Raw genomic sequence first — 24,418 nt, 5'->3', positions numbered from 1 at the left:
CTGTTAAAATCAGAGCACTACATTTTGTCCACCGTGCTCGATCCTAGATTTAAAACCTACGTTGTATCTCTCTTTCCGGCAGACACAAGTCTGCAGAGGTTTAAAGACCTGCTGGTGAGAAAATTGTCAAGTCAAGCGGAACGTGACCCGTCACCATCTCCTCCTTTACATTCTCCCGCAACTGGGGGTGCGAGGAAAAGGCTAAGAATTCCGAGCCCACCCGCTGGCGGTGATGCAGGGCAGTCTGGAGCGAGTGCTGACATCTGGTCCGGACTGAAGGACCTGCCAACGATTACTGACATGTCGTCTACTGTCACTGCATATGATTCTCTCACCATTGAAAGAATGGTGGAGGATTATATGAGTGACCGCATCCAAGTAGGCACGTCAGACAGTCCGTACGTATACTGGCAGGAAAAAGAGGCAATTTGGAGGCCCTTGCAGAAACTGGCTTTATCCTACCTAAGTTGCCCTCCCTCCAGTGTGTACTCCGAAAGAGTGTTTAGTGCAGCCGCTCACCTTGTCAGCAATCGGCGTACGAGGTTACTTCCAGAAAATGTGGAGAAGATGATGTTCATTAAAATGAATTATAATCAATTCCTCCGTGGAGACATTCACCAGCAGCAATTGCCTCCAGAAAGTACACGGGGACCTGAGATGGTGGATTCCAGTGGGGACGAATTAATAATCTGTGAGGAGGGGGATGTACACAGTGAAAGGGGTGAGGAATCGGAGGATGATGATAAGGTGGACATCTTGCCTCTGTAGAGCCAGTTTGTGCAAGGAGAGATTGATTGCTTCTTTTTTGGTGGGGGCCCAAACCAACCAGTCATTTCAGTCACAGTCGTGTGGCAGACCCTGTCACTGAAATGATGGGTTCGTTAAAGTGTGCATGTCCTGTTTATACAACATAAGGGTGGGTGGGAGGGCCCAAGGACAATTCCATCTTGCACCTCTTTTTTCTTTCATTTTTCTTTGCATCATGTGCTGTTTGGAGACAAGTTTTTTGAAGGGCCATCCTGCCTGACACTGCAGTGCCACTCCTAGATGGGCCAGGTGTTTGTGTCGGCCACTTGTGTCGCTTAGCTTAGTCACACAGCGACCTTGGTGCGCCTCTTTTTTTCTTTGCATCATGTGCTGTTTGGGGACAATTTTTTTGAAGGGCCATCCTGCCTGACACTGCAGTGCCACTCCTAGATGGGCCAGGTGTTTGTGTCAGCCACTTGGGTCGCTTAGCTTAGTCACACAGCTACCTCATTGCGCCTCTTTTTTTCTTTGCATCATGTGCTGTTTGGGGAGTATTTTTTTGAAGTGCCATCCTGTCTGACACTGCAGTGCCACTCCTAGATGGGCCAGGTGTTTGTGTCGGCCACTTGTGTCGCTTAGCTTAGTCACACAGCGACCTTGGTGCGCCTCTTTTTTTTTTTTGCATCATGTGCTGTTTGGGGACAATTTTTTTGAAGGGCCATCCTGCCTGACACTGCAGTGCCACTCCTAGATGGGCCAGGTGTTTGTGTCGGCCACTTGGGTCGCTTAGCTTAGTCACACAGCTACCTCATTGCGCCTCTTTTTTTCTTTGCATCATGTGCTGTTTGGGGAGTATTTTTTTGAAGTGCCATCCTGTCTGACACTGCAGTGCCACTCCTAGATGGGCCAGGTGTTTGTGTCGGCCACTTGTGTCGCTTAGCTTAGTCACACAGCGACCTTGGTGCGCCTCTTTTTTTCTTTGCATCATGTGCTGTTTGGGGACAATTTTTTTGAAGGGCCATCCTGCCTGACACTGCAGTGCCACTCCTAGATGGGCCAGGTGTTTGTGTCGGCCACTTGGGTCGCTTAGCTTAGTCACACAGCTACCTCATTGCGCCTCTTTTTTTCTCTGCATCATGTGCTGTTTGGGGAGCATTTTTTTGAAGTGCCATCCTATCTGACACTGCAGTGCCACTCCTAGATGGGCCAGGTGTTTGTGTCGGCCACTTGGGTCGCTTAGCTTAGTCACACAGCGACCTTGGTGCGCCTCTTTTTTTCTTTGCATCATGTGCTGTTTGGGGAGTATTTTTTTGAAGTGCCATCCTGTCTGACACTGCAGTGCCACTCCTAGATGGGCCAGGTGTTTGTGTCGGTCACTTGTCTCGCTTAGCTTAGTCACACAGCGACCTTGGTGCGCCTCTTTTTTTCTTTGCATCATGTGCTGTATGGGGACTATTTTTTTGAAGGGCCATCCTGCCTGACACTGCAGTGCCACTCCTAGATGGGCCAGGTGTTTGTGTCGGCCATTTGTGTCGCTTAGCTTAGTCACACAGCGACCTTGGTGCGCCTCTTTTTTTCTTTGCATCATGTGCTGTATGGGGACTATTTTTTTGAAGTGCCATCCTGTCTGACACTACAGTGCCACTCCTAGATGGGCCAGGTGTTTGTGTCGGCCACTTGGGTCGCTTAGCTTAGCCATCCAGCGACCTCGGTGCAAATTTTAGGACTAAAAATAATATTGTGAGGTGTGAGGTGTTCAGAATAGACTGAAAATGAGTGTAAATTATGGTTATTGAGGTTAATAATACTATGGGATCAAAATGACCCCCAAATTCTATGATTTAAGCTGTTTTTGAGGGGTTTTTGTAAAAAAACACCCGAATCCAAAACACACCCGAATCCGACAAAAAAATTTCATGGAGGTTTTGCCAAAACGCGTCCGAATCCAAAACACGGCCGCGGAACCGAATCCAAAACCAAAACACAAAACCCGAAAAATGTCCGGTGCACATCACTAGTTTATATACACTTACAGTATGTATGTTTTACATTTTTCTGTTACTCATTTAATTATAATTTAATTTCAGTGGTTTCAATTTCTAATGCTATGTATAACTATTTTAACTATTATTACTATTTTTTACACATTTGAATGTCTTTATCTGGATTAGCATCCATTTTATAATAATATAAGCACTTTCAACATCAGTAAGGCATTAAATTGAAAAATAGTGGGAGAGGAAAAGGATTAGCACTATATCCCTCCTTCTTTTTCTCCTAGCAGTAACATCAGTAAGCGTCAATTATGAAGGGACAACTTTGAATTATATTTTATTAAAATGAGGAGCAGTATGGGTTTATTTATTTACTGACAACCTATGAATAGGACTATGCCCTATCTTTAGCTATATCACATTAATGTGTTTGGGGAGAGCAGGAATACATAGGTGATTTAAAATTAAATATGATCATTATCTTAATCTACCATATTGTTTGTGTGGATGTAGCTGCCTCAGAAAGAGGGTTTCCCTAGATGAAGTTGAAGACAGATGAGGTGTGGCAAGCTTGATATAAGTCCATACACACTGGGGCGACATTCCCTTAATGAGTGACTAGCGCTATATTGCGGAATGCTATATAGTTCAGAGGTATAGTGCATACACACTGAACAACAACAACGATATTGTTCAGTGACATCATCCACCACATACCCCAAACATGCAGCTCAACAATGTAGTCAAAGTTGAGCTGCATGTTCGATAGACCATTGATGAAGGTGAACGACCCGCGGGGGCGTGCATCTTTCAGGTATACACACTGGACAATATGAAGGATAGATCTTTTCAAAAAAGATTGTTAACATTCATATTGTCCAGTGTTATCGCTCAGTGTGTATGGGGCTTTAGTTCTTATAACATGAAACATTTTATTTTCCAAGAAAGTAATACATATACAACTAGGGCCATATATATTTGGACATTGACACAATTTTTGTTATTTTAGGTGATTACCCCAAACATAATACAATGAAATTGAGTTTAAAGTGCAGAATATCAGCTTTAATTTGGGGGTATTCATTTTCAAATTGGAGGAATAGTATAGGAATTACAGCGGTTTTATGGGGGTCATTCCGAGTTGATCGCACCAAGCAACTTTTTGCTGCTGGTGCGATCAACTAATCTCCGCCTATGGGGGAGTGTATTTTAGCATAGCAGGGCTGCGATCGCTTGTGCAGCCCTGGTATGCTAAAAAAGTTTCACGTTAAACAAGACTAGCCCTGGACATACTTACCCTGTGCGATTGATCCAGCGATGATGGGGCCGGCTTTGATGACAGACATCTGCCCTCCGTTCTCTTGGACACGCCTGCGTTTTCCTTACCACTCTCCGAAAATGTCCGGCAACGGACAGGTGATGCCCCGGAACGCTTTCCTTCTGTCAATCTTCTTGTGGTCGCCGCTGCGACCACTTTCTTTGTTTCCAGCATCGTAGCCCGGTGACAGGGGTCGCCGGGCAATGATGCATGTGCGCAATGTACACTCTGTGCATGCGCATTTCTGACCCGATTGCACCGCTGCAGCGTGCGATCGGGTTGCAATGACCCCCTATATGTAGCCATCTCTTTTTCAACGGACCAAAAGTAGTTGGAAATTTGACTCAAAAGTCGGGCTATTGCTTTTTTTTAAATCAATTAAACAGACTAAGGGGTGAATTTTGCTGCTAAAATCCGGCACTAGACCTATTCAATTCGCAAAGTATACCCCACGTGTGGTCCCCGCAGTCCTGCTCGTGAGTCCCCATAGTTGGACTGAACCTTACAGCTCATGGAACCGAGAGGTAAAGTCTGCATAAAAACCCACAAAATCGGGTTTGTGCGCCGGAAAATACCCCACAGAATCCCAATTTTTTGGCGCAGGAAAAATGCTATTTAATTGAAAGGCAATCAGTCGTAGGGTAAACCCTGAGGCTTATTGAATACACAAAAAAAGTACTGGAGTTGATTCCAAGTGTTGAGCCCACAACATATGCTCAAAAGAGCTCTCAATACAAATGAAAAAGGCTGCAAAAAACAAAAGCAATCCATCAGAGAGATAGTGGGAGCCTTAGGAGTGGCCAAATCAACAGTTAGGTACATTCTGAGAAAAAAGAATACCTTGATGAAGCCGACAAAACAAAAAGACCTGAACATCCATGGAAGTGAAAGATTGCAGGAGCCTTTCCATGATCACGAAAAAATGCTTCGCAGCATCTTATTCAGACCTGATTGTAGATGCGTGAGAAAATGTACATCTTCGATAAATTTCTTTGACATGCGGGGGGACGGCCAACACAGGGCAAGCCTGCCCCGCAATCCAAATCGAGCCCCCCGCCCGCAGACATGTGAGAGCATTGCACGGCGGCGATGCTTTTGCGTGTTCTGAGCAGCCCTCTGCCTGCGCAGCCTAGCTGTGCAAGCCAACGGCTATATGCCATGTTAAGGGTCACAGTGGCTGTGCGTGATGTCACTGAGCCACCACAGCCCACACCTCCAATGGTCCGGACACACCTCCATTGGCTGGACCACGCCCCTAAAATGGAGCGTTGCCACCCACAAAAGGCGGCATCGACGCACCGTTCCCACCTCCCTCCAGGTCATAAACTGCATTCTGAAGATAACGTTTAGGACCTTGCACATGCGCATCCCGGCATACGCAGATGTGCAGAAATCACTTCATAGTGATTTTAGCATATCAGCGACAGGGTCTGAACTGACCCCGAGGGCAAGAAAACTCTGCATGGAGCAGGCATATCATCATTATCAAAGTCTACCAAAATGAGAAGACTTCATGATAGTAAATGCAGAGGGTTCACCAGAAGCTGCAAACCATTTATAAGCCTCAATAATAGAAAGGACATATTAGACTCAAAAATTCCAGCCAAGTTCTGGAACAGCATTCTTTGTATAAAAGAAAGTAAGATCAATCTGTACTAGAATGATGGGAAGAAAAATTACTGAGATGAAATTGCTCATGATCCGAAGCTTGCCACATCAACTGTAACACGCTGTGGCGGCAGTGTGATGGCATGGGCACTGGGTCACTCGTGTTTACCAATGATGTGATAGAAGACATAAGCATCCAGAGGAATTCTGACGTGTACAGGGATATACTGTCTGCTCAGATTCAGCCAAATTCAGCAAAGTTGGTTGGACCTCGCTTCACAATACAGATGGACAATGACCCAAAACATACCGTGAAAGCAACCCAGGAGTTTTTTTAAGGTAATATTCTACAATGGCCGATTCAATCACGTGATCTCAACCCAATCGAGCATGCATTTTACTTGCTGAAGTCAAAACTAAAGGCAGTTTGACCCAAAAACAAAAATATCTGAAGTCATCTGCAGTAAAGTGCCTTGCAAAGGAGGAAACCCAGCATTTGGTGTTGTCCATGGGTTCCAGACTTCAGGCAGTCATTGCCTGCAAACGATACTTGAAAAAGTATAAAAAATGAACATTCTATTTATAATTTTGTAAAATGTGTCTAATTACATTCGAGCCCTCTGAAAATAGGGGACTGTGCCTAAAAATGGATGCAATTCCTAAACATTTCATACAATATTTTTATTCAACCCCTTGAATTAAAGCTGAAAGTCTACACTGCAATTGCATCTCCAATGTTTAATTTGAAATCCATCGTGATGGCATACAGAGCCACAATTATGGAAATAGTATCAGTCTCCAAATATTAAGTACTGTACTTGGTTATTTAATGGAAGATATAACAATGTATTCCATTGCATAAATTACTTAATTTAGTGACACATGGATAAAGTCCAATATAGGTTAAGCCAGTGGGAAAATTCCACAAAAGAAATAAAGTGATGAATAATGGACTTAATCTTGAGTCCCTACATTAAAGAGCTCAATCAATGATCTGTTCATCTTCAAGTAAAGTAGGAAACAAGTGTATCAGACACTTCAGGACACAAGCTATATTTTTAGCTGCTGAAATCGTCACATTACAGAAGGAACTGGAGCAAGCAAAACAACCTTTTCACAAGGACACTGATTAATAGTTGAAGCTTTTCAAATCCTGCAGTAACATTTGGAAACCTACACTTTCAATGTTAAGCTTATGAGATGTCTTATCTAAATAGACCTTTAAAGGGGTATTAAACTTAGTAGAGACCAGAGACTTAGTAGAGACCATATCCACTACTAAGTGATTCATTGTACAAAAATAGGATTTTAATTACCTACCAGTAAATGCTTTTCTCGTAGTCCGCAGAGGATACTGGGGTCCACATTAGTACCATGGGGTATAGACGTGTCCACTATGAGCCTTGGGCACTTTAAGAAATCAATAGTGTGACTGGCTCCTCCCTCTGTACCCCTCCTACCAGACTCAGTCTAGAAACTGTGCCCGAGAAGATGGACATATCCTGAGGAAGGATTTAACAGAACAGTGGTGAGATTCGAACCAGCACACACAAACAAGAGGAAAGCCATGCTAACCAAACTTGAACAGGAACAGCACCAAATGAACCAACCACAATACTTAACAAAGTAACAGAGCAGGAAACACGAAGCACTGGGCGGGCGCCCAGTATCCTCTACGGACTACGAGAAAAGGATTTACCCATAGGTAATTAAAATCCTATTTTCTCTTACATCCTAGAAGATACTGGGGTCCACATTAGTACCATGGGGATGTACCAAAGCTCCCAAACCGGGTGGGAGAGTGCTGAGGTTCCTGCAGAACTGATTGACCAAATTGAAGGTCCTCAGAGGCCAAAGTATCGAACTTGTAGAACTTAGCAAACGTGTTTGAACTCGACCAAGTAGCTGCTCGGCATAGCTGTAAAGCCGAGACACCCCAGCCAGCAGCCCAGGAAGAACCCGCCGACCTAGTAGAGTGGGCCTGTACTTTAGGAACCGGCAATCCTGCCATAGAATAAGCCTGCTGGATAGTAAGCCTGATCCAGCAAGAAATAGACTGCTTTGAAGCAGGACACCTAATTTTCTTGGGATCATAGAGAACAAACAGCAAGTCAGATTTTCTGTGACGAGCTGTCCGCTTCACATAGACCTTCAAAGCCCTCACAACATCCAAGGACTTTGAGGTAGCAGAGGTGTAAGGAAGCACCAGAACAACAATAGGTTGGTTGATATGAAATGCAGACACTACTTTAGGAAGAAATTGCTGTCGAGTTCTGAGTTCACCTCTGTCCTCATGGAAAATCAAATAGGGGCTTTTGTGAGACAACGCCCCCAGTTCTGACACATGCCTTGCTGAAGCCAAGGCCAAAAGTGTAACAGTCTTACAAGTAAGAAACCTTATGTTATCATTCTGTAAAGGCTCAAACCATTCTGATTGCAGAAACTGCAACACTATGTTAAGATCCCAAGGTGCCGTGGGAGGCACAAAGGGCGGTTGGATGTGCAGAACACCCTTCAAGAACGTCATACCCTCAGGAAGGCTTGCCAATTGTTTCTGGAAGAAAATGGACAAGGCTGAAATCTGGACTTTTAAGGAGCCCAAACCTAGGCCCACATCCAGACCTGACTAGAAAAAGGAGAAAATTTCCCAGTTGAAATTCAACTGTAGGAAATTTCCTGATTTCACACCACGAAACATATGTTAGGGTATGTTAACCTATTCAGGTCTGGTCTATAAACTCTCTGCAGTCATCAGTCAGAATTCTATAGAAAACAAATACTCAAGAATAGGCGCTCAGTGTAATTTCAAATAATCAAAAACAGAGGTTTAATTAACCATAGGTGGTTTATATTTACATAGGTTGCCATGGAAATAATGATAGGAAGTGAAGTTTTGTTTACATATAGGTAATCATGTCCGCACAGCGTAACCATCCATGTAATACTATCCCTTTTATTTGCCTGGCTGTTACTGCTGCGGCTCAAGGAGATCATATATCCCTGTTCTATCTGTGGCGGCCCGTAGCGGTACGGGTTGCCATGGAAACGAGGACCGGAAGTGAAAATACGTCACTATGGGCGTTAATGAAATATCACGTCCATGGTGCAATAACATGTCCATACAGGTTGTGATTAAGTATAGCATCACAACCCATTCCATTTGTTCTTTAGATTTCAAATATCCCATCATATTCCTGTCCCTTCTGTGGCGGCTCGTGTTACTACGGGTTGCCATGGAAACGAGGACCGGAAGTGACGTCGCGCTACTACGGGCGGAAGTAAGTTCTCCGCCTGTGATGTGTATATACCCACACAGGATGCTGGCTATTAGCAGTAACTCGCAGTGCACTATGGCTCCACGTGGAGGGTTGTTACCAAGGCAACACAGCTGATTCTATTTACTTGTTTATGAGCTAATTTCCGGATTTCTTATTTAAATAGCAGTTAGTCCAAGACACTCTTGTTCCTTGAAAAAGCCCCATTTGCGGGGAGAAACGCGTTGGAAAGGGTGCAGGACAGGTAGGATCACATATTTACACTTGGGAGTGTAGTCGTGCATTATATCTGGCTAGATTTGCCGTTATCGGCCGGCGGTGTTTATACTGGCTTTGTCACCTCTACCCCTAAGTTGTTATGTGTGGTCTCCTGTTTGTTTTTTAATTTATTTTAAATAAATCAGTTTTTACACATACTCCATTTGTCTGAGATTGAAGCAGAATATCCAAAGAAACCGTTATGGGAGGATCCAATTCTCATTCTGAGTGAGTAATGGTACGCTTTCTATGCTATTGAATATCCCTGCTATCAAGTTTATAAAGATACCTTTATGTGCGGAGCCTTATTTTTTCCACTGTGAGTGGGGTACGCCACCCTAGAATATTTGGCCTAATTGATTGATAGATTCAAGTGGTATTGGACATACTACACCATGAATTGTTATCTGTTTTTCCATTGCATATCATCGTGAGTCATCTGTGGAATAGAGGATTCATACGACATCTATACAAGAGGTCTCACTGAAGCGGAATTCTTCTTTCCATCAGTGCATTTATGGACTCTAAGTATTGACTCTGTTTTTGATTATTTGAAATTACACTGAGCGCCTATTCTTGAGTATTTGTTTTCTATATCATTGTTTATTAGGGTAAGGTGGCCCTTATTTCCTCAAGTGGCTGCACAAGTGTGTTTGCGCCTTGGGATTCTGATTATCTGCTTTTTGTTATATCAGTCAGAATTCTGTTTCTTTTGCAACCGGTTGGAGATCAGTGAATGAAAAGGTGACACAGGATCATGTGTAACCTAAGCAGACCATAGTTGACCTGGCTTAGGGTCCATAATAGGTTTATTTTATAGCTTAAAGACAAAGGATTCATGTTTGCCAATACATTTAGCCAATCAGAATACACCATGTATGTCTCAAAAACTGTAATACATCAATTGTCATACAAGATTATAATTAGCAATTAGAACATTCTTGAATATAGTTTATTGCTTCATGATTATCAGTCTTTCGGACATAAACTCAAAACATTCTATCCAATTAGCCTTGGATACATCTGGCGTTGCCTTGTCCTTGAACACGTCATGCTTTAAAACAAGATATTCGAGGTATATAGTCTGAATATATCTGTCCAATATTTTTAAGGATACACGAACACATTTTGTGATTAACAGTAAATATCTTAATCAATGCAAAAAAGCGTGAATCAATATATTTGCTATACTGCGGAAGCTCCTACACCATCATTTCCCCTCTTTTTGATTCCACTTTTTCTCCCTATTCTACCTACACTAGGCCTGAACTATTCCCTTTCAGTAAACCAGTCCCCTGGACTTATGGTCCAAACCTTGGGGATTACCCCTAACAACAACCAAAGGATAAGCAACTTCATTCTTCTGGCTGGAGAGTCACTGTCAACTTCTTCGAGTGGGATGCATGTAATCAGGTATCACGACCTTTCACCTTAATTTAAGGTAGACATGGTTAGCAGCACTTGATATGGACCATCATATCTTGGTTCAAAGGTCTTTCTCACATGTCTCTTTAAATAGACCCAATCTCCTGGATTTAGCTTATGTGTAGCTGATCCTTCTGGGTCTGGAATGGAAGAAAACACTCGGCAATGGAGGTTAGTCAATGTTTTACAGACCTCCTGTACATAACCTGTTAAATCACCATGATTATGTTGTAATTGTTGTGGATAATAACAACCTGTTCTTGGAGCTGACCCAAACAATATTTCATATGGAGTCAGTTTACTAGGTCTCATGGGTGTGGTCCTAATATTAAACAAGACTATAGGTAGGCATTCTGGCCAAGTTCTTTTGGTTTCTGTCATCATTTTCTGTAGTTTTAGCTTAAGGTCAAAGTTCAGATGTCCCCCCTCTCACTCGCCTGGGGGCGGTAAGGCACGTGGAAGGCCTGCTGTACCCCCAAATCTTTCATTATATGCTGCATGACTTCTCCTGTGAAATGTGTATCTCTATCTGATTCTATAACCTCAGGTATCCCAAATCTACATACTACTTCTGCTATCAGTTTCTTTGCAGTGGTTTTTGCTGTGGCTTTGCTTACTGGCCAGGCTTCGGCCCAGTGACTAAACATGTCCGTTGTTACTAGTACATATTCATATGGACCGCTTCGTGGCAACTGTATATAGTTGATTTGTAGTCTTTGAAATGGGTAAGAGGCTTTGGGTATAGTTCCTAGATGTGTCTTGGTTCTTTGTCCTGGATTGCTGATTCCACAGATCCAGCATCCTGCTACAAAGTTTGTTGCAGCTTTATTGAAGCCTGGAGCTATCCAATGCTCTTGTACTCTATTTACCATGGCTTCCTTTGAATGATGTACTTGTCCATGAGCTACTTGTAACATAGGTGGAAATAGAGCTGCTGGTAGACAGTACTTTAATTCTCTTGACTTCCAAAGTCCATGTTCATCTTCTTCTGCCCCCAATCGTCTCCATTTCTCCTTTTCTCCTTGTGATGCTTGTTGTTGAATTTTGATCAGCTCCTCTTCACTGGGCATTTGCTTCACATCTTGAGCTACTAAGACTTGCTCAGGTTCTTTTGATTGTAAGGCAATTCTCTTGGCTTCTGCATCTGCAAATGCATTTCCTTTAGCTTCCATGGTTTGGCTCTTAGTATGTGCTTGTACCTTGATTATGCCAATCCTTTTAGGTAGTTCCAATGCTCTGAAGATTTCCATAATCAAACTGGTTTTCCATTTGCACCTTTGAAGTCCCTACTTTTCCAAATAACAGCGTAATCCTGGGACTAGATGTTAGCTGTCATGTTTTCAGCATGTATGCAGGCTCTGGTCATTGCTATGAGTTCTGCTTCTTGTGCTGACATTCTTGGTAGCAATGGTCCAGAGTCTATGACTTCAGTTTCAGTTGTTACTGCATATCCTGTCCTTGGGGATCCATTATCATAATATCTTGATCCATCGACGAACAGGTTCATGTCTGGATTGTCCAGTGGTGTATCTTGGACATTAGGAAGAGGTAAAGTCTCTAATTCCATGAGGGCTAGGCAATCATGTGGAAATGTTTGTGTTGTCTTTTCTGCGTCTGTAGCAGCATTTTCCTCCTCATCTGACGATTTACCATCATTACCATTTCCCCCTCTCCTCCCCCTCTTTTGAATCGTTGATGGGAAGGAGTGTAGCTGGGTTTAGTACAGTGCATCTTGTGATGGTGACATGGGAGGCGCTTAATAGCGCTACTTCATATTTGGCAAGTCTGGCTGCAGAAAGATGCTTGCTTTTTTTCTTGACTTAGTATTTCTGTTACAGCGTGCGGTACTTGTATACACAGTGGATGATCAAGCACAATGATGTCTGTCACCTTTTCCTTCAGTATTGCTGCTGCTGCCACTGCTCGGACACAGGATGGTGCTCCTCTGATAATTGGATCCAGCTGGGCTGAATAGTATGCCACTGGTCTTTGTTTTGGTCCGTATTTCTGGGTGAGCACCCCTAAAGAACGCCCTCTGTTTTCATGGCAGAATAGGTTAAAAGGCTTTTTGTAATCAGGCAATCCCAATGCTGGGGCTGTTATTATGGCTTGCTTTAGTTTTCTTACTGCTTCTTCAATGGTGTCCCTGTTTTCTGCTGACGCCTCCTTTTTTGTTAATTCATATAGAGGTTGCATCAGTAATGAAGCCGAGGGTATTCATTCTCTGCAATAACCAATAAGGCCCTGAAAAGCTGATTTCCTTTAATGTTCTTGGGGTTTTTGCTTGAGTTATTGCTTTTGTTCTTTCATCAGTAAGATGCCTTGTTCCTTGGGATATGCAGTGTCCTAAAAAGATAACTCTTTTCTGTACTAGCTGTAGTTTGGCTTTTGACACTCTGCAATCTTCTTCTGCCAAAAAGATGAGTAGTGATGCTGTTTCCTTTTTTCACTTCTCTTCTGTCTGTGCAGCAATAAGCAGATCATCGACAGATTGAATTAACTGGGTGTCTGTAAAGTGCGGTCTCCATTTCTGCAGGATTAATGCCATTGCCTCTGAGAAATCTGATGGACTGGTTGCTCCCCCTTGGGGTAATCGTGTCCAACAATATTTTTTACCTTCGTGAGTGAATGTTAGAAACTTCTGGCTTTCCCAATCATCAGTAGATAATCTGTTTTTCCCTCCTTTTGAATCTTGAGATTCAACACCTTTATTGATTAATGCTAGAAAAGGGTTGCTGAGTTGAGGGTAATACATCATCTGATGGTTACTTGTCGCACTTTGGCAGTGCTACTTCATACATGGTCAGCCTTGCCACTGACAGGTGTCTGGTTCTTGCTTGTTGAAGCTTCTCTGTACCTGCATGTGGACCCTGGATGATAAGTTCATGATTCAGAACTATGCCTGTGCTCTTATCCTCTTCTAGGACTGTTGCTGCTATCACTGCTCTGATGCCGGTAGGTGCTCTTTGATTACCGCTGTCAAGCTTGCTTGAGTTGTAGGCCACTGGTCTTCACCTCAGTCCATGATTTTGCATAAGGACTTCTATGTATGGCCTCCTTCTTTAATAGTCAGGTAGTTCTAGGGCTTGAGATGAGGCAACTGCTGTTTCCAATTGTTCAATAGCTTAATTCATCTGTTGCTGTATGTAGGATGTGGACCCTCCTCCCTTTCAGTGTTGTCATACAATGCTTGCATGTAGACTGGTGCTAGAGGTATCCGTGTTCTGTAGTGTCCTACTAGGCCCAGGAATGATCATCTGACTTGCTTGACACTAGTTGGCATCTTAGCTTGCAGTCTGAATCTTTTCCTTCTCACTTTTGTTAGATGTCGGGTACCTTGGGTGTCCTAGGAAGATTAACTTTTGCTTGACTAGCTGCAATTTCTCCTTCTGATGCTCTGCAGCCTTGGTCTTCCAGAAACTTCACTAAGGACACTGCCCCTTCTTGGTACTTCTTTTAGTGGTGGTGGCAATCAGCAGTTCATTCACATCCTGTATTTAGCTGTGTGTTTTGTGGATAAATCACTTGGTGATATAGCCCCTCCACATGGCTATCCTGGTACAGTAGTATTGCTTCCTTTCTTCTACAACTGGTACTGCGGGAATGAGCCAATACTGAACTTCTGTTTTAACTTGCTTCTAAATGGCTTTTTGTTCTTTCCTTTGATAAGTTGCTGGAAAGTTAAACTTCTGCTGGTGTGTACTGTATTCTCCTTGGATAAGCTTTAGTACATTGTGCTTCAGCAAAGTCACTGGACATGTACTCCGAGGTCAAGAACTGGGCTGGTATTGGTGACTGTAGTTCTTGCATCTCCTGTCCTTTTAAGAATTTCTGATATCATCAGTTCTTGTGGTATCTCCCTCTGCTGTCTTCTGCGTGTGCTGGCTCCAGTATTCATTAGGCACAAACGTATTTCTCCAGTGGGCAAGGTGACTGTAATCATACCTTCTGCTGTTTCCTCTGGAGACATTATGTTCACTGGGGAGTACCTGAAGAAGCTTGTACTTCATATTGGCAGAAGAAGCATCATTAATTTGTCTTCTGGAACTTTTTCTGTCTTGTTCCTTATTATTTGCTTTAAACCCCGGAGCTTCTGTTGCTTTAAATCATTGCATTATCTCTGTAATCTTGCCATGTAGTACTGACCACTTGTCAGATGTCTTTCTTTGTCCTTCTTAAAGCAGACTTCCTTTAGTCTCCAAACTTTCATGCGACCTTCATATTGTTTCTCAACTTTTCTTTTTCCAATCACCTCTCTTTATGATTCATTCATTATTCTTCATACTTTGTCCTTTCTTTACTTGCATATTCTTTCTCACTGCTGCTGGCATGTCATCGTCTTAGTCCAAGTCCACCCAGGCTGGTGTTTAACATAATGATGTTTATGCTGGGAGTTGTTGTTCCTCTTTGTCTTACTTTTCCTGTGAGAGATAGTCTTGTATAGCAGCTTGTATTTCAGGTTACATCTTTGCTTTCTTGCAGGGGTAGGGCTTAACCTCCCAATCCAGTCGTTGCAATGGCCTCATCTGTAAGTAAACGTAGAGGAATCTGGTTGTGCATAAAAACAGCTCTTGAAACCCTTGGGTCTCCTGTGGGTAAAGTCACTTTTATCGAACTGCCAGTGGTGACTGAGTACACTGTTGCCGACACAGGAGTTGCACACCTTCATATTCTATCATCTTGTGTGTCGTATAGTGACTTTATCATAGTAAGTTCTGATGGACTCAGTCTTTTCCTGTTTCAAATCTGGGGCTGTTGGTGCTCTGAGTGTCTATGCATGACACCATCTCTTAAGTCTTGTCATGTACATCTTTCCACTTTCAAACGTTGTTCTATTTTCCTCTGTCGGAACGTCCGTTATGGCTGGGCAATCATCTACTGCATCTGCTTTTAACATGGTGCTTACTGTTTGGGCAGTTCCTGGTCCTAGTATAGCCTCACACAACTGGTGGTAGTTGACCCATGCCGGTGTCCATATGGTTTGAATTCTTTCCATATAGGCATAAAATGCTGTTGGTTTTTTTCTAGGATCTGGGGACTCTGCAACTATATTTGCGAGGTCATTGCCATACCATGGTTTGTGGTGTTGGCTCGGGCCCTCATTCCGAGTTGATCGGTCGCAAGGCGAATTTAGCAGAGTTACACACGCTAAGCCTACGCCTACTGGGAGTGTATCTTAGCTTCTTAAAATTGCGACCGATGTATTCGCAATATTGCGATTACAAACTACTTTGCAGTTTCTGAGTAACTTCAACCTTACTCTGCCTGTGCGATCAGTTTAGTGCTTGTCGTTCCTGGTTTGACGTCACAAACACACCCAGCGTTCGCCCAGCCACTCCTCCGTTTCTCCAGCCACTCCTGCGTTTTTTCCGGAAACGGTAGCGTTTTCATCCACACGCCCATAAAACGCCGTGTTTCCGCCCAGTAACACCCATTTCCTGTCAATCACATTACGATCGCCGGAGCGATGAAAAAGCCGTGAGTAAAAATACTATCTTCATTGTTAAATTACTTGGCGCAGTCGCAGTGCGAATATTGCGCATGCGTACTAAGCGGATTTTCATTGCGATGCGATGAAAAATACCGACCGATCAACTCGGAATGAGGGCCTCTGTACGATGTATGGTTCGTTCGTCCTGGCTGCATTATCTGGGTTGCGTATTCTCTGTACTTGTGCTGGATACAGAGAAACAGGCAATAGTGACCGTCTTTCAGTATTTCTAGTCGCATAGATATCTTGGCATGGTGGTTCATGGGGTGAAATCCAGTTTCCACAATTTGGGCAATGTTCATATCCTTCTGGAACGCAAAACTGACATACCGAACACAATCTTTCTGGAAAATATGTCAGTTTATTCTGTACATTATGCACCTGGGCATGAAAAGCTGTAGAGGCTGTGTCTTGACCCCTTGCTTCTCCTCTTCACCTGATTTGCACCCTTTCGCCTATAGTTCCTGATTGTGGACAATTGTTTACTGGACTCATAGCTTGATTCCAGGTGTCCACCACTCGTTTAAACATGAGGGGAGCTTTAGGTGGCTAGTTTCTTTGGTTGGTCTTGTTGGGGTTTCTTGTGATAAAGTATCAGGACACTGGGGCATATTCTGTACACATAGCTCAGGTAAATCATTCGGATTTTCAACCACAGATCCTTTCAAGATAGGGCTGATTATTCGTCACTCTTTTCCTGGTTCATCTCTTTTCAATTTCACTGTTAGTGAGCTTGCAGATGATTCAATTCTGTTCATACTAGGGGTACCTGGGTGTGCATGCATGTCTGGGTATAGGGGTGGGGTATAGTGTGGAGGTGCTGTTGCTGGACTAGGTCTCAGTGGTCATTAATTCACTTGGTACCTCTTGCTGCTTTAAAATTGTTCGGCTTGCTCCCGAGTCTATAATGCATTGATATTGGTGACCTGTTGGCAGTACAAGGGTCACTTGATCATTTTCTTGTTCAGATGGTGTTTTGGCAGGGAGGTACCTCGGGAAGCTACTTCTTCATGCTTTAGGTTTTTCTTGCTGGTTTTCACACCATTCCTTGTATTTTTTGCAATTCTTCTTGAAATGTCCTTTTTGCTTGCAGAAATAACACTTTCTGTCATCTTGCTTGGTTCCTTCTTTTGAGTTCCTTCCTGTGGCCCCTTGCGTTGGGCTTCTGATTTTCCACTTGCTTTGTTCCTGGACAACGTGAACTGTTACCTTCGGTATGGCATTCTTTTCTTTGGCTTTTCTTATTTTTTTCATTTTCTCTTTCTTGTGCTACAGTGATCCAGATGGATACTTGATCTCTACAATTATGCTTAATTATCCAACTCTTGTTACAGGAGGCAAATTTTTATTCCTTTCAAAGCTTTCCTCCCCTCCCTGTTACTAACAATATCCACGGGTTTGTCGGGCCCTGACATCTTTACAGACCGCGCTCCCATGCCTGGGTGAACGTGCGCGGAACCCCTCCTGATGTGGTATTTTAGTAACTCCTTATGAGGGACTTAAAATCTCATTTTAGAGCTTTATTATCCAACTCTTGTTACAGGAGGCAAATTTTTCCCATTTCTCTAGGTCTAGTGTCCCTTCTGACGGAAAACCTGCTCTTTTGAAAAAAAATTCTTATTCCTTTCAGAGCTTTCTTCCCCTCCCTGTTACTAACAATATCCACGGGTTTGAACCCCTCCTGATGTGGTATTTTAGTAACCCCTTATGAGGGACTTAAAATCTCCTTGTGAGACGCTGACTCTGAAGAATCTCTTCTATCCTTGTACCTAAAGAGCTCCTTAAATCCGTCTGTGGACAAATGACTGGGGTTGTAGTGTTGTCCCTTCCTCCCTGTATTGGTGGAAAATCTGTTAGTACTGCTCCCCAAGTGAGACCTGCATAATAGATTATTTCTTCTGGATCACTGAGATGTGTCCCTAATATTATTGTTAAGTCACTCCAAGGGTCTATCCCCCTGCCTATATAGACTCCTGCTTGTACCAGTACCCCTGTTGTTCCTTGTGTTCTTGGTAAACTCCCCACTATTCTTGGAATATGTTCACCTTGTGTCTCTTTCAGACAGTAGCTGTTCTTTATTACTGACCCAGTCCTACCCCTTAACTGTCTTGCATAGGGACATACAATATATACAGTACAATGTGTGCAGGAGAATCTAGTTAATGACACTGGTTTCATTATTCAGCAGACAACCCGACTCCTCCCCACCTTTTCAAAAGCATATTGACAGAGTACATACAACAGTGCAAGGATACAAAAACAAGGATGACAGTAAATGCTATATCTGTTATCTGTGTGCACGGCAGCTGTTTGAGGCTGCACGGGCACATGGGTCTTAGACCTGGGATTATGTGGTTCCTAGGCCAATAGGTTATGATGTTAGATCAATCATTCTTAAAGTAATGTTCCAACAATTCCCTTTTTTTAAATGACAACCTATTTTACAATAAAATTCATCATCATTTTCCACATAACCAAATGAGACTTCAGTGCTTGTAATTGCCACCAATCTCGGTGCTACGGACCCTTTGTATTTTCTTAACACAACAACACAGGTACAAGATTTGCATACACCTCTTTGGTTATTTATCAATTCAAACTGTTTATCAGCATTAGAATACACCTTGGCTATACGCCACCTTTTAAAAATGTAACTTTTTTCTGGATATTTGATTAATTTCCCCTGTACACTTGTGACAAATTAGCTGAAGATATTTACCCACAATTCAACAATATAACATAAATGTATGGTACCTTAAAAAATTTCTTCTGACTGACACTGGGCTCTTTAAGATATTCTCTGACCTTCCCGACTGGACTTCCGCAGATTCATTCAAAAAACGCTGATTCAAATGAGCAGGTAGAAATCTACACATTAAATCTCACTTACCGTTTTTTTTTATCAGCGGTTCCTGAAAGATCAGAGGATTTGTTGCCAGTGGAGGAGATGCTGGAATATCTCCGGACGATGCTCCCAAAATGTTAGGGTATGTTAACCTATTCAGGTCTGGTCTATAAACTCTCTGCAGTCATCAGTCAGAATTCTGTTTCTTTTGCAACCGGTTGGAGATCAGTGAATGAAAAGGTGACACAGGATCATGTGTAACCTAAGCAGACCATAGTTGACCTGGCTTAGGGTCCATAATAGGTTTATTTTATAGCTTAAAGACAAAGGATTCATGTTTGCCAATACATTTAGCCAATCAGAATACACCATGTATGTCTCAAAAACTGTAATACATCAATTGTCATACAAGATTATAATTAGCAATTAGAACATTCTTGAATATAGTTTATTGCTTCATGATTATCAATCTTTCGGACATAAACTCAAAACATTCTATCCAATTAGCCTTGGATACATCTGGCGTTGCCTTGTCCTTGAACACGTCATGCTTTAAAACAAGATATTCGAGGTATATAGGCCCTCATTCCGAGTTGTTCGCTCGGTATTTTTCATCGCATCGCAGTGAAAATCCGCTTAGTACGCATGCGCAATGTTCGCACTGCGACTGCGCCAAGTAACTTTACTATGAAGAAAGTATTTTTACTCACGGCTTTTTCTTCGCTCCGGCGATCGTAATGTGATTGACAGGAAATGGGTGTTACTGGGCGGAAACACGGCGTTTCAGGGGCGTGTGGCTGAAAACGCTACCGTTTCCGGAAAAAACGCAGGAGTGGCCGGAGAAACGGTGGGAGTGCCTGGGCGAACGCTGGGTGTGTTTGTGACGTCAACCAGGAACGACAAGCACTGAAATGATCGCACAGGCAGAGTAAAGGTGTGTACACACGGTGAGATCCTTGCTATGTCCTATTTTTTCTTGAGATTTCCCTTGAACTCCCCGGAGGCCAGATAGGACAGATTTTGACTAACTTTTCTTGAGATCTGTGTTTGTGTGCTTAAGATTTTGGCTTATGTGAGATTTTGGCTTATGTGAGATTTCGGCTTATGTGAGATTTTGACTATCTCATTATAATAGTGGGATGGCATTACAGGGTTGGGGGGAGTGTCTTTTTCGACTGTCAGCCATTTTTAAAACAGTGCATTTCTGCTCTGTGGCTGATTTTTGTTGACATTTTTTTCCAGTGAACCTATGGATTCTACATGGACAAGAGGACTGAGGGGCTGCGTGGGACACTAGGTAAGTATGTGCGAGTGTGTTAGTGTGTGTGTCAATAAACTTTTACCTTCACGGTGTGTGTGTTTTGTCTTTCTTGGGGTATTTCTTTTGTTGTGGAACTATAGGTACCAGCAGGCCTTTTAATTCTCTACATGCTGGTACTTGTGGTTCTCCAAGTACCAGCATGTGGGGAGGCTTGCTGGGACATGTAGTTTTTACTACCTGCCGATAACACAATATAAACCCCTTTACCTTTTTTAAAAAAAATACACCACACAGTTTGTTTTTTCGTAAAATTTATAAAAATATTAAATGCCAACGCCAACTCTGGCCAGGATTCATAAGCTGTACCATGAGAACGAGTGCCTTTGGACAGGGACTATGCCAACAGAACAGGAAACGGGCATATCCGAGTACAGTAGAGGTAAACAGTGCAATTTTGCCTTGGGTGAAGAACATCATCAAATTTCCAAACAGTCTGGAAGGAACACAAGAAGTGCAGTCTTTACAACGATCCGTAGTCCGGGACAGTGAGGACACAAAACCGACGCTGCAGTACTAATGACCTCAATACAGTTCACTTTGAGCAAGAGCGTAGGATAAGGTCACCAGCAGATTTTTCTAACAAAACTAAAAAACCGGGTCCAAAAAACTAATTATAAATGAAAAAAGCGTGGGTCGCCCAGCACAGAGGACTGTGTACTCTGCATGTCAGAGTACATGCCACTGGACGAGGTGCTAGATTGGAGGGAGGGGCTGGGCTGTGTGGCTCCCGACGGAAAAAAATACGGTTGCTGAGGGGGGTTTACCGGCGCATGCTCCATGGGGGGGTTGTTTGGGAAGGGGGGACGGGACAAATTTGGGTGATACCAAGGGTCAGTTGGCACTATCTCACACGCCGACACCAGTGTTTGGCGCCTGCCACGTGAGACAATCTCATTGACTAACCGTTGGACGATGAATTTTTGATCATCCGTCATCAGGCGCATTTCCGATGCAATAAAATTGCCAAATTGTTGTTCGGCATCCGGGGGCCTATGCAAAACCTCCTCAGCGCGTTGAAAAAACTGCTGGGAGCCAGAGGGGGTGCTATAGGCTGCAGAAGTGGTCCTCCTTGCCGTGCGCCTCGGTCTTCCTGGGCGCGCCTGTGGGGGTGCCACCGGCTCCGCTACCGGCTCCTCCACTTCTGCCCCTTGGCCTGTGGTAGGCTCCACCTCCAGCTCCGGGGTAGCATCCTGCAATATAAGAAAAACAAAAATTAGGTCTATGTCAAAATTGGTGGGTGGCATATGAAACAAATGTGTGTGTACTTACCAGATCCAGACTCTCCTGGGCCTCCTCTTCGACAAGAACTGGAGACTCTGGATCTAGAGCGTCCCGTGACCTTACCCGCGCCTCTTGCTCTATAATGAACTGAATTTGGTCATAGTACCACAGCGTCGGTTTATAGACCTCATCAGTCCCGGCTCCGGATCGCTGTGAATCTTGCACCTTCTTGCGTTCCTTCACGAACACTGTTCGGAAATTTGAAATTTTTTTCTTCACCCAATCGACATCAACATCAGAGTTTTTGCCTCTACTGTACTCAATAAGCTGCTGATATGCCCGATTCCGCTTGATTCTGTTGGCATAGTCCGGGCTCCTGACACGCCACAGGCACTCGTTCTGACGGTACAGATCAATGAATCCTGACCAGAATTGGCGGTACTCCGCAGATGACATTGCTGGTTGAAAATAAAATAACACAATTAGCCGACAAAATACAACCGTCACATACAAAAAGCCTAAAAATACTATTTATATATCTATCTATCTATCTATCTCTATATATCTATCTCTATATATCTATATCTATCTCTCTCGCTCTCTCTCTCTATATATATATATATATATATATATATATGTATCTATCTACCCCAAAAATGCATCCCTTAATGTGTCGCCAGCATCCCCCCGGCAAGGGTTCGTGTCCTCATTATTTGAATGTGCTGGCCTCATTTTAATGGGCGTGCCTCATCTGAAAAAACTACCTCAAACCCCAGTATTTGACCGTGTACCAACAGATCACGCCCACCATAGGGAAATAAAAATTCAACCATCTTAAGCCCCACACAGTAATGCCCCCTGCACCATATTAAGCCACACTCCGCAATGCCCTTGATACATGAAATCCCCACATTACGGCAGGCAAGAGTCCGCATTTTACACATTATGGCAGGCAAGAGTCCACATTTTATACATTACTGCAGGCAAGTGTCCCCCTTTTTACACATTATGGCAGGCACATGTCCCCATTTTATACATCAGGGCAGAATGCCCATTTTATACATTACTGCAGGCAATTGTCCCCATTTTATACATCACGGCAGGCAAGAGTCCACTTTTTACCAGTGGCGTGCGGTGAGGTCAGTGGCTGGTGAGGCACTACAGCCATAATGTTCGACGAATCCTGCAGATGACCCCTACCGCCGCCGAGCCAATGCCCACTACTGCCTATGAGCCAATGCCTGCTGCCACCACCAATGGCTTACGAAGTCGCCCACCATCAACTGACCCAGCCCTCCGCCACTAATTTGCATCTCCAGGCCTGCCTGCTCATCATACTTGTAATATATTGTACATTTTTATAGAAACAATAACAATTACTGCATGGGAAGGGAGTGGGAGGAGGACATGAATGCAATTTTGTTGTCCAGGGATTCCATTAACTTAATGGAGAAGGGTCTGAATGTGTTAAAAAAGTTCAAAAAAAAAATGCGTGGGGTCCCCCCTCCTAAGTATAACCAGCCTCGGGCTCTTTGAGCCAGTCCTGGTTGTTAAAATACTGGGAAAAAAATGGACAGAGGTTCCCCGTATTTCGACAACCAGCACCGGGCTCTTAGTCCGGGCCTGGTTCCAAAAATACGGGGGACAAAAGATGTAGGGGTCCCCCGTATTTTTAAAACCAGCACCGGGCTCCACTAGCCAGGGACATAATGCCACAGCCGGGGGACACATTTATGGAGGTCCCTGCGGCCGTGGCATTACCCCCCCAACTAGTCACCCCTGGCCGGGGTTCCCTGGAGGAGTGGGGACCCCTTAAATCAAGGGGTCACCCCCCCTCCAGGCACCCAAGGACCAGGGGTGAAGCCCGAGGCTGTCCCCCCCATCCGTGGGCGGTGGATGGGAGGCTGATAGTCATGTGTTTAAAGAAGAGAATATTGTCTTTTGTTGTGGAACTACAAGGCCCAGCAAGCCTCCCCCGCTCGCTGGTACTTGGAGAACCTCAAGTACCAGCATGCAGGGAAATAACGGGTTCGCTGGTACCTGTAGGTCTACAACAAAAAAAATACCCAAATAAAAACACAACTCGCACACCGTGACAGTAAAAATTTATTAAAACACACTTACACAGTCACACATACTTACCTACATCCCACGCCGGTCACGTCCACTTGTCCAGTAGAATCCAATAGGGTACCTGTAAAAATGAGAGACAGATTACTTACCTACATCCCACGCCGGTCACGTCCACTTGTCCAGTAGAATCCAATAGGGTAGGGGTACCTGTAAAAAAATCCAAAAAAAAACTTAACACATCACACATCCACAGGAGAGAGAGAGAGAGAGAGAGAGAGAGAGAGACTAACCTGCTGCTGCTGGGGAGAGCCGCATACACTGCAGGGCCATGCCGCTGCTCCTGTCAGTGGGAGGACGGAGCCGGCGGAGGAGGGGGGAGAGCCGCATGTGGGAGAGCCCCCACAGTGCCAGATACATTGCCCCACGGTGCCAGATACGGTGCCCCCCCAGTGCCAGATACGGTGCCCCCCTAGTGCCAGAAAAATTGCCCCACAGTGCCAGATATGCCCCTCAGTGCCAGTTTTGCCCCACAGTGCCAGATATGACCCCCAGTGCCAGGTTACATTGCCCCACAGTGCCAGATATGCCCCCCCAGTGCCAGTTTTGCCCCACAGTGCCAGATATGACCCCCAGTGCCAGGTTACATTGCCCCACAGTGCCAGATATGCCCCCCCAGTGTCAGTTTTGCCCCACAGTGCCAGATATGACCCCCAGTGCCAGGTTACATTGCCCCACAGTGCCAGATATGCCCCCCCCGTGCCAGTTTTGCCCCACAGTGCCAGATATGACCCCCAGTGCCAGGTTACATTGCCCCACAGTGCCAGATATGCCCCCCCAGTGCC

General features: G+C 44.0%; 2 protein-coding genes across 3 annotated transcripts in view; one reads left to right on the top strand and one right to left on the bottom strand.

Moving 5' to 3' along the window:
• Window positions 1-24,418, top strand: part of LOC135028586 (cytochrome b-245 heavy chain) — a 270,381-nt gene that overhangs the window by 31,592 nt on the left and 214,371 nt on the right. The window lies entirely within an intron of this gene.
• Window positions 20,517-21,959, bottom strand: LOC135050883 (uncharacterized). Its single transcript, XM_063957153.1, has 2 exons — window positions 21,552-21,959; window positions 20,517-21,472 (listed from the first exon to the last, which is right to left on the bottom strand). Exons 1-2 carry the CDS (start codon window positions 21,957-21,959, stop codon window positions 20,894-20,896), a joined length of 987 nt encoding a protein of 328 aa, XP_063813223.1. The 3' UTR covers window positions 20,517-20,893.

This window comes from Pseudophryne corroboree, chromosome 2, assembly GCF_028390025.1.
Source record: "Pseudophryne corroboree isolate aPseCor3 chromosome 2, aPseCor3.hap2, whole genome shotgun sequence".
Classification (NCBI taxonomy): domain Eukaryota; kingdom Metazoa; phylum Chordata; class Amphibia; order Anura; family Myobatrachidae; genus Pseudophryne; species Pseudophryne corroboree.
Note: the sequence above shows the minus strand (reverse complement) of the source record. Positions and strands in the feature narration are given on the sequence as shown.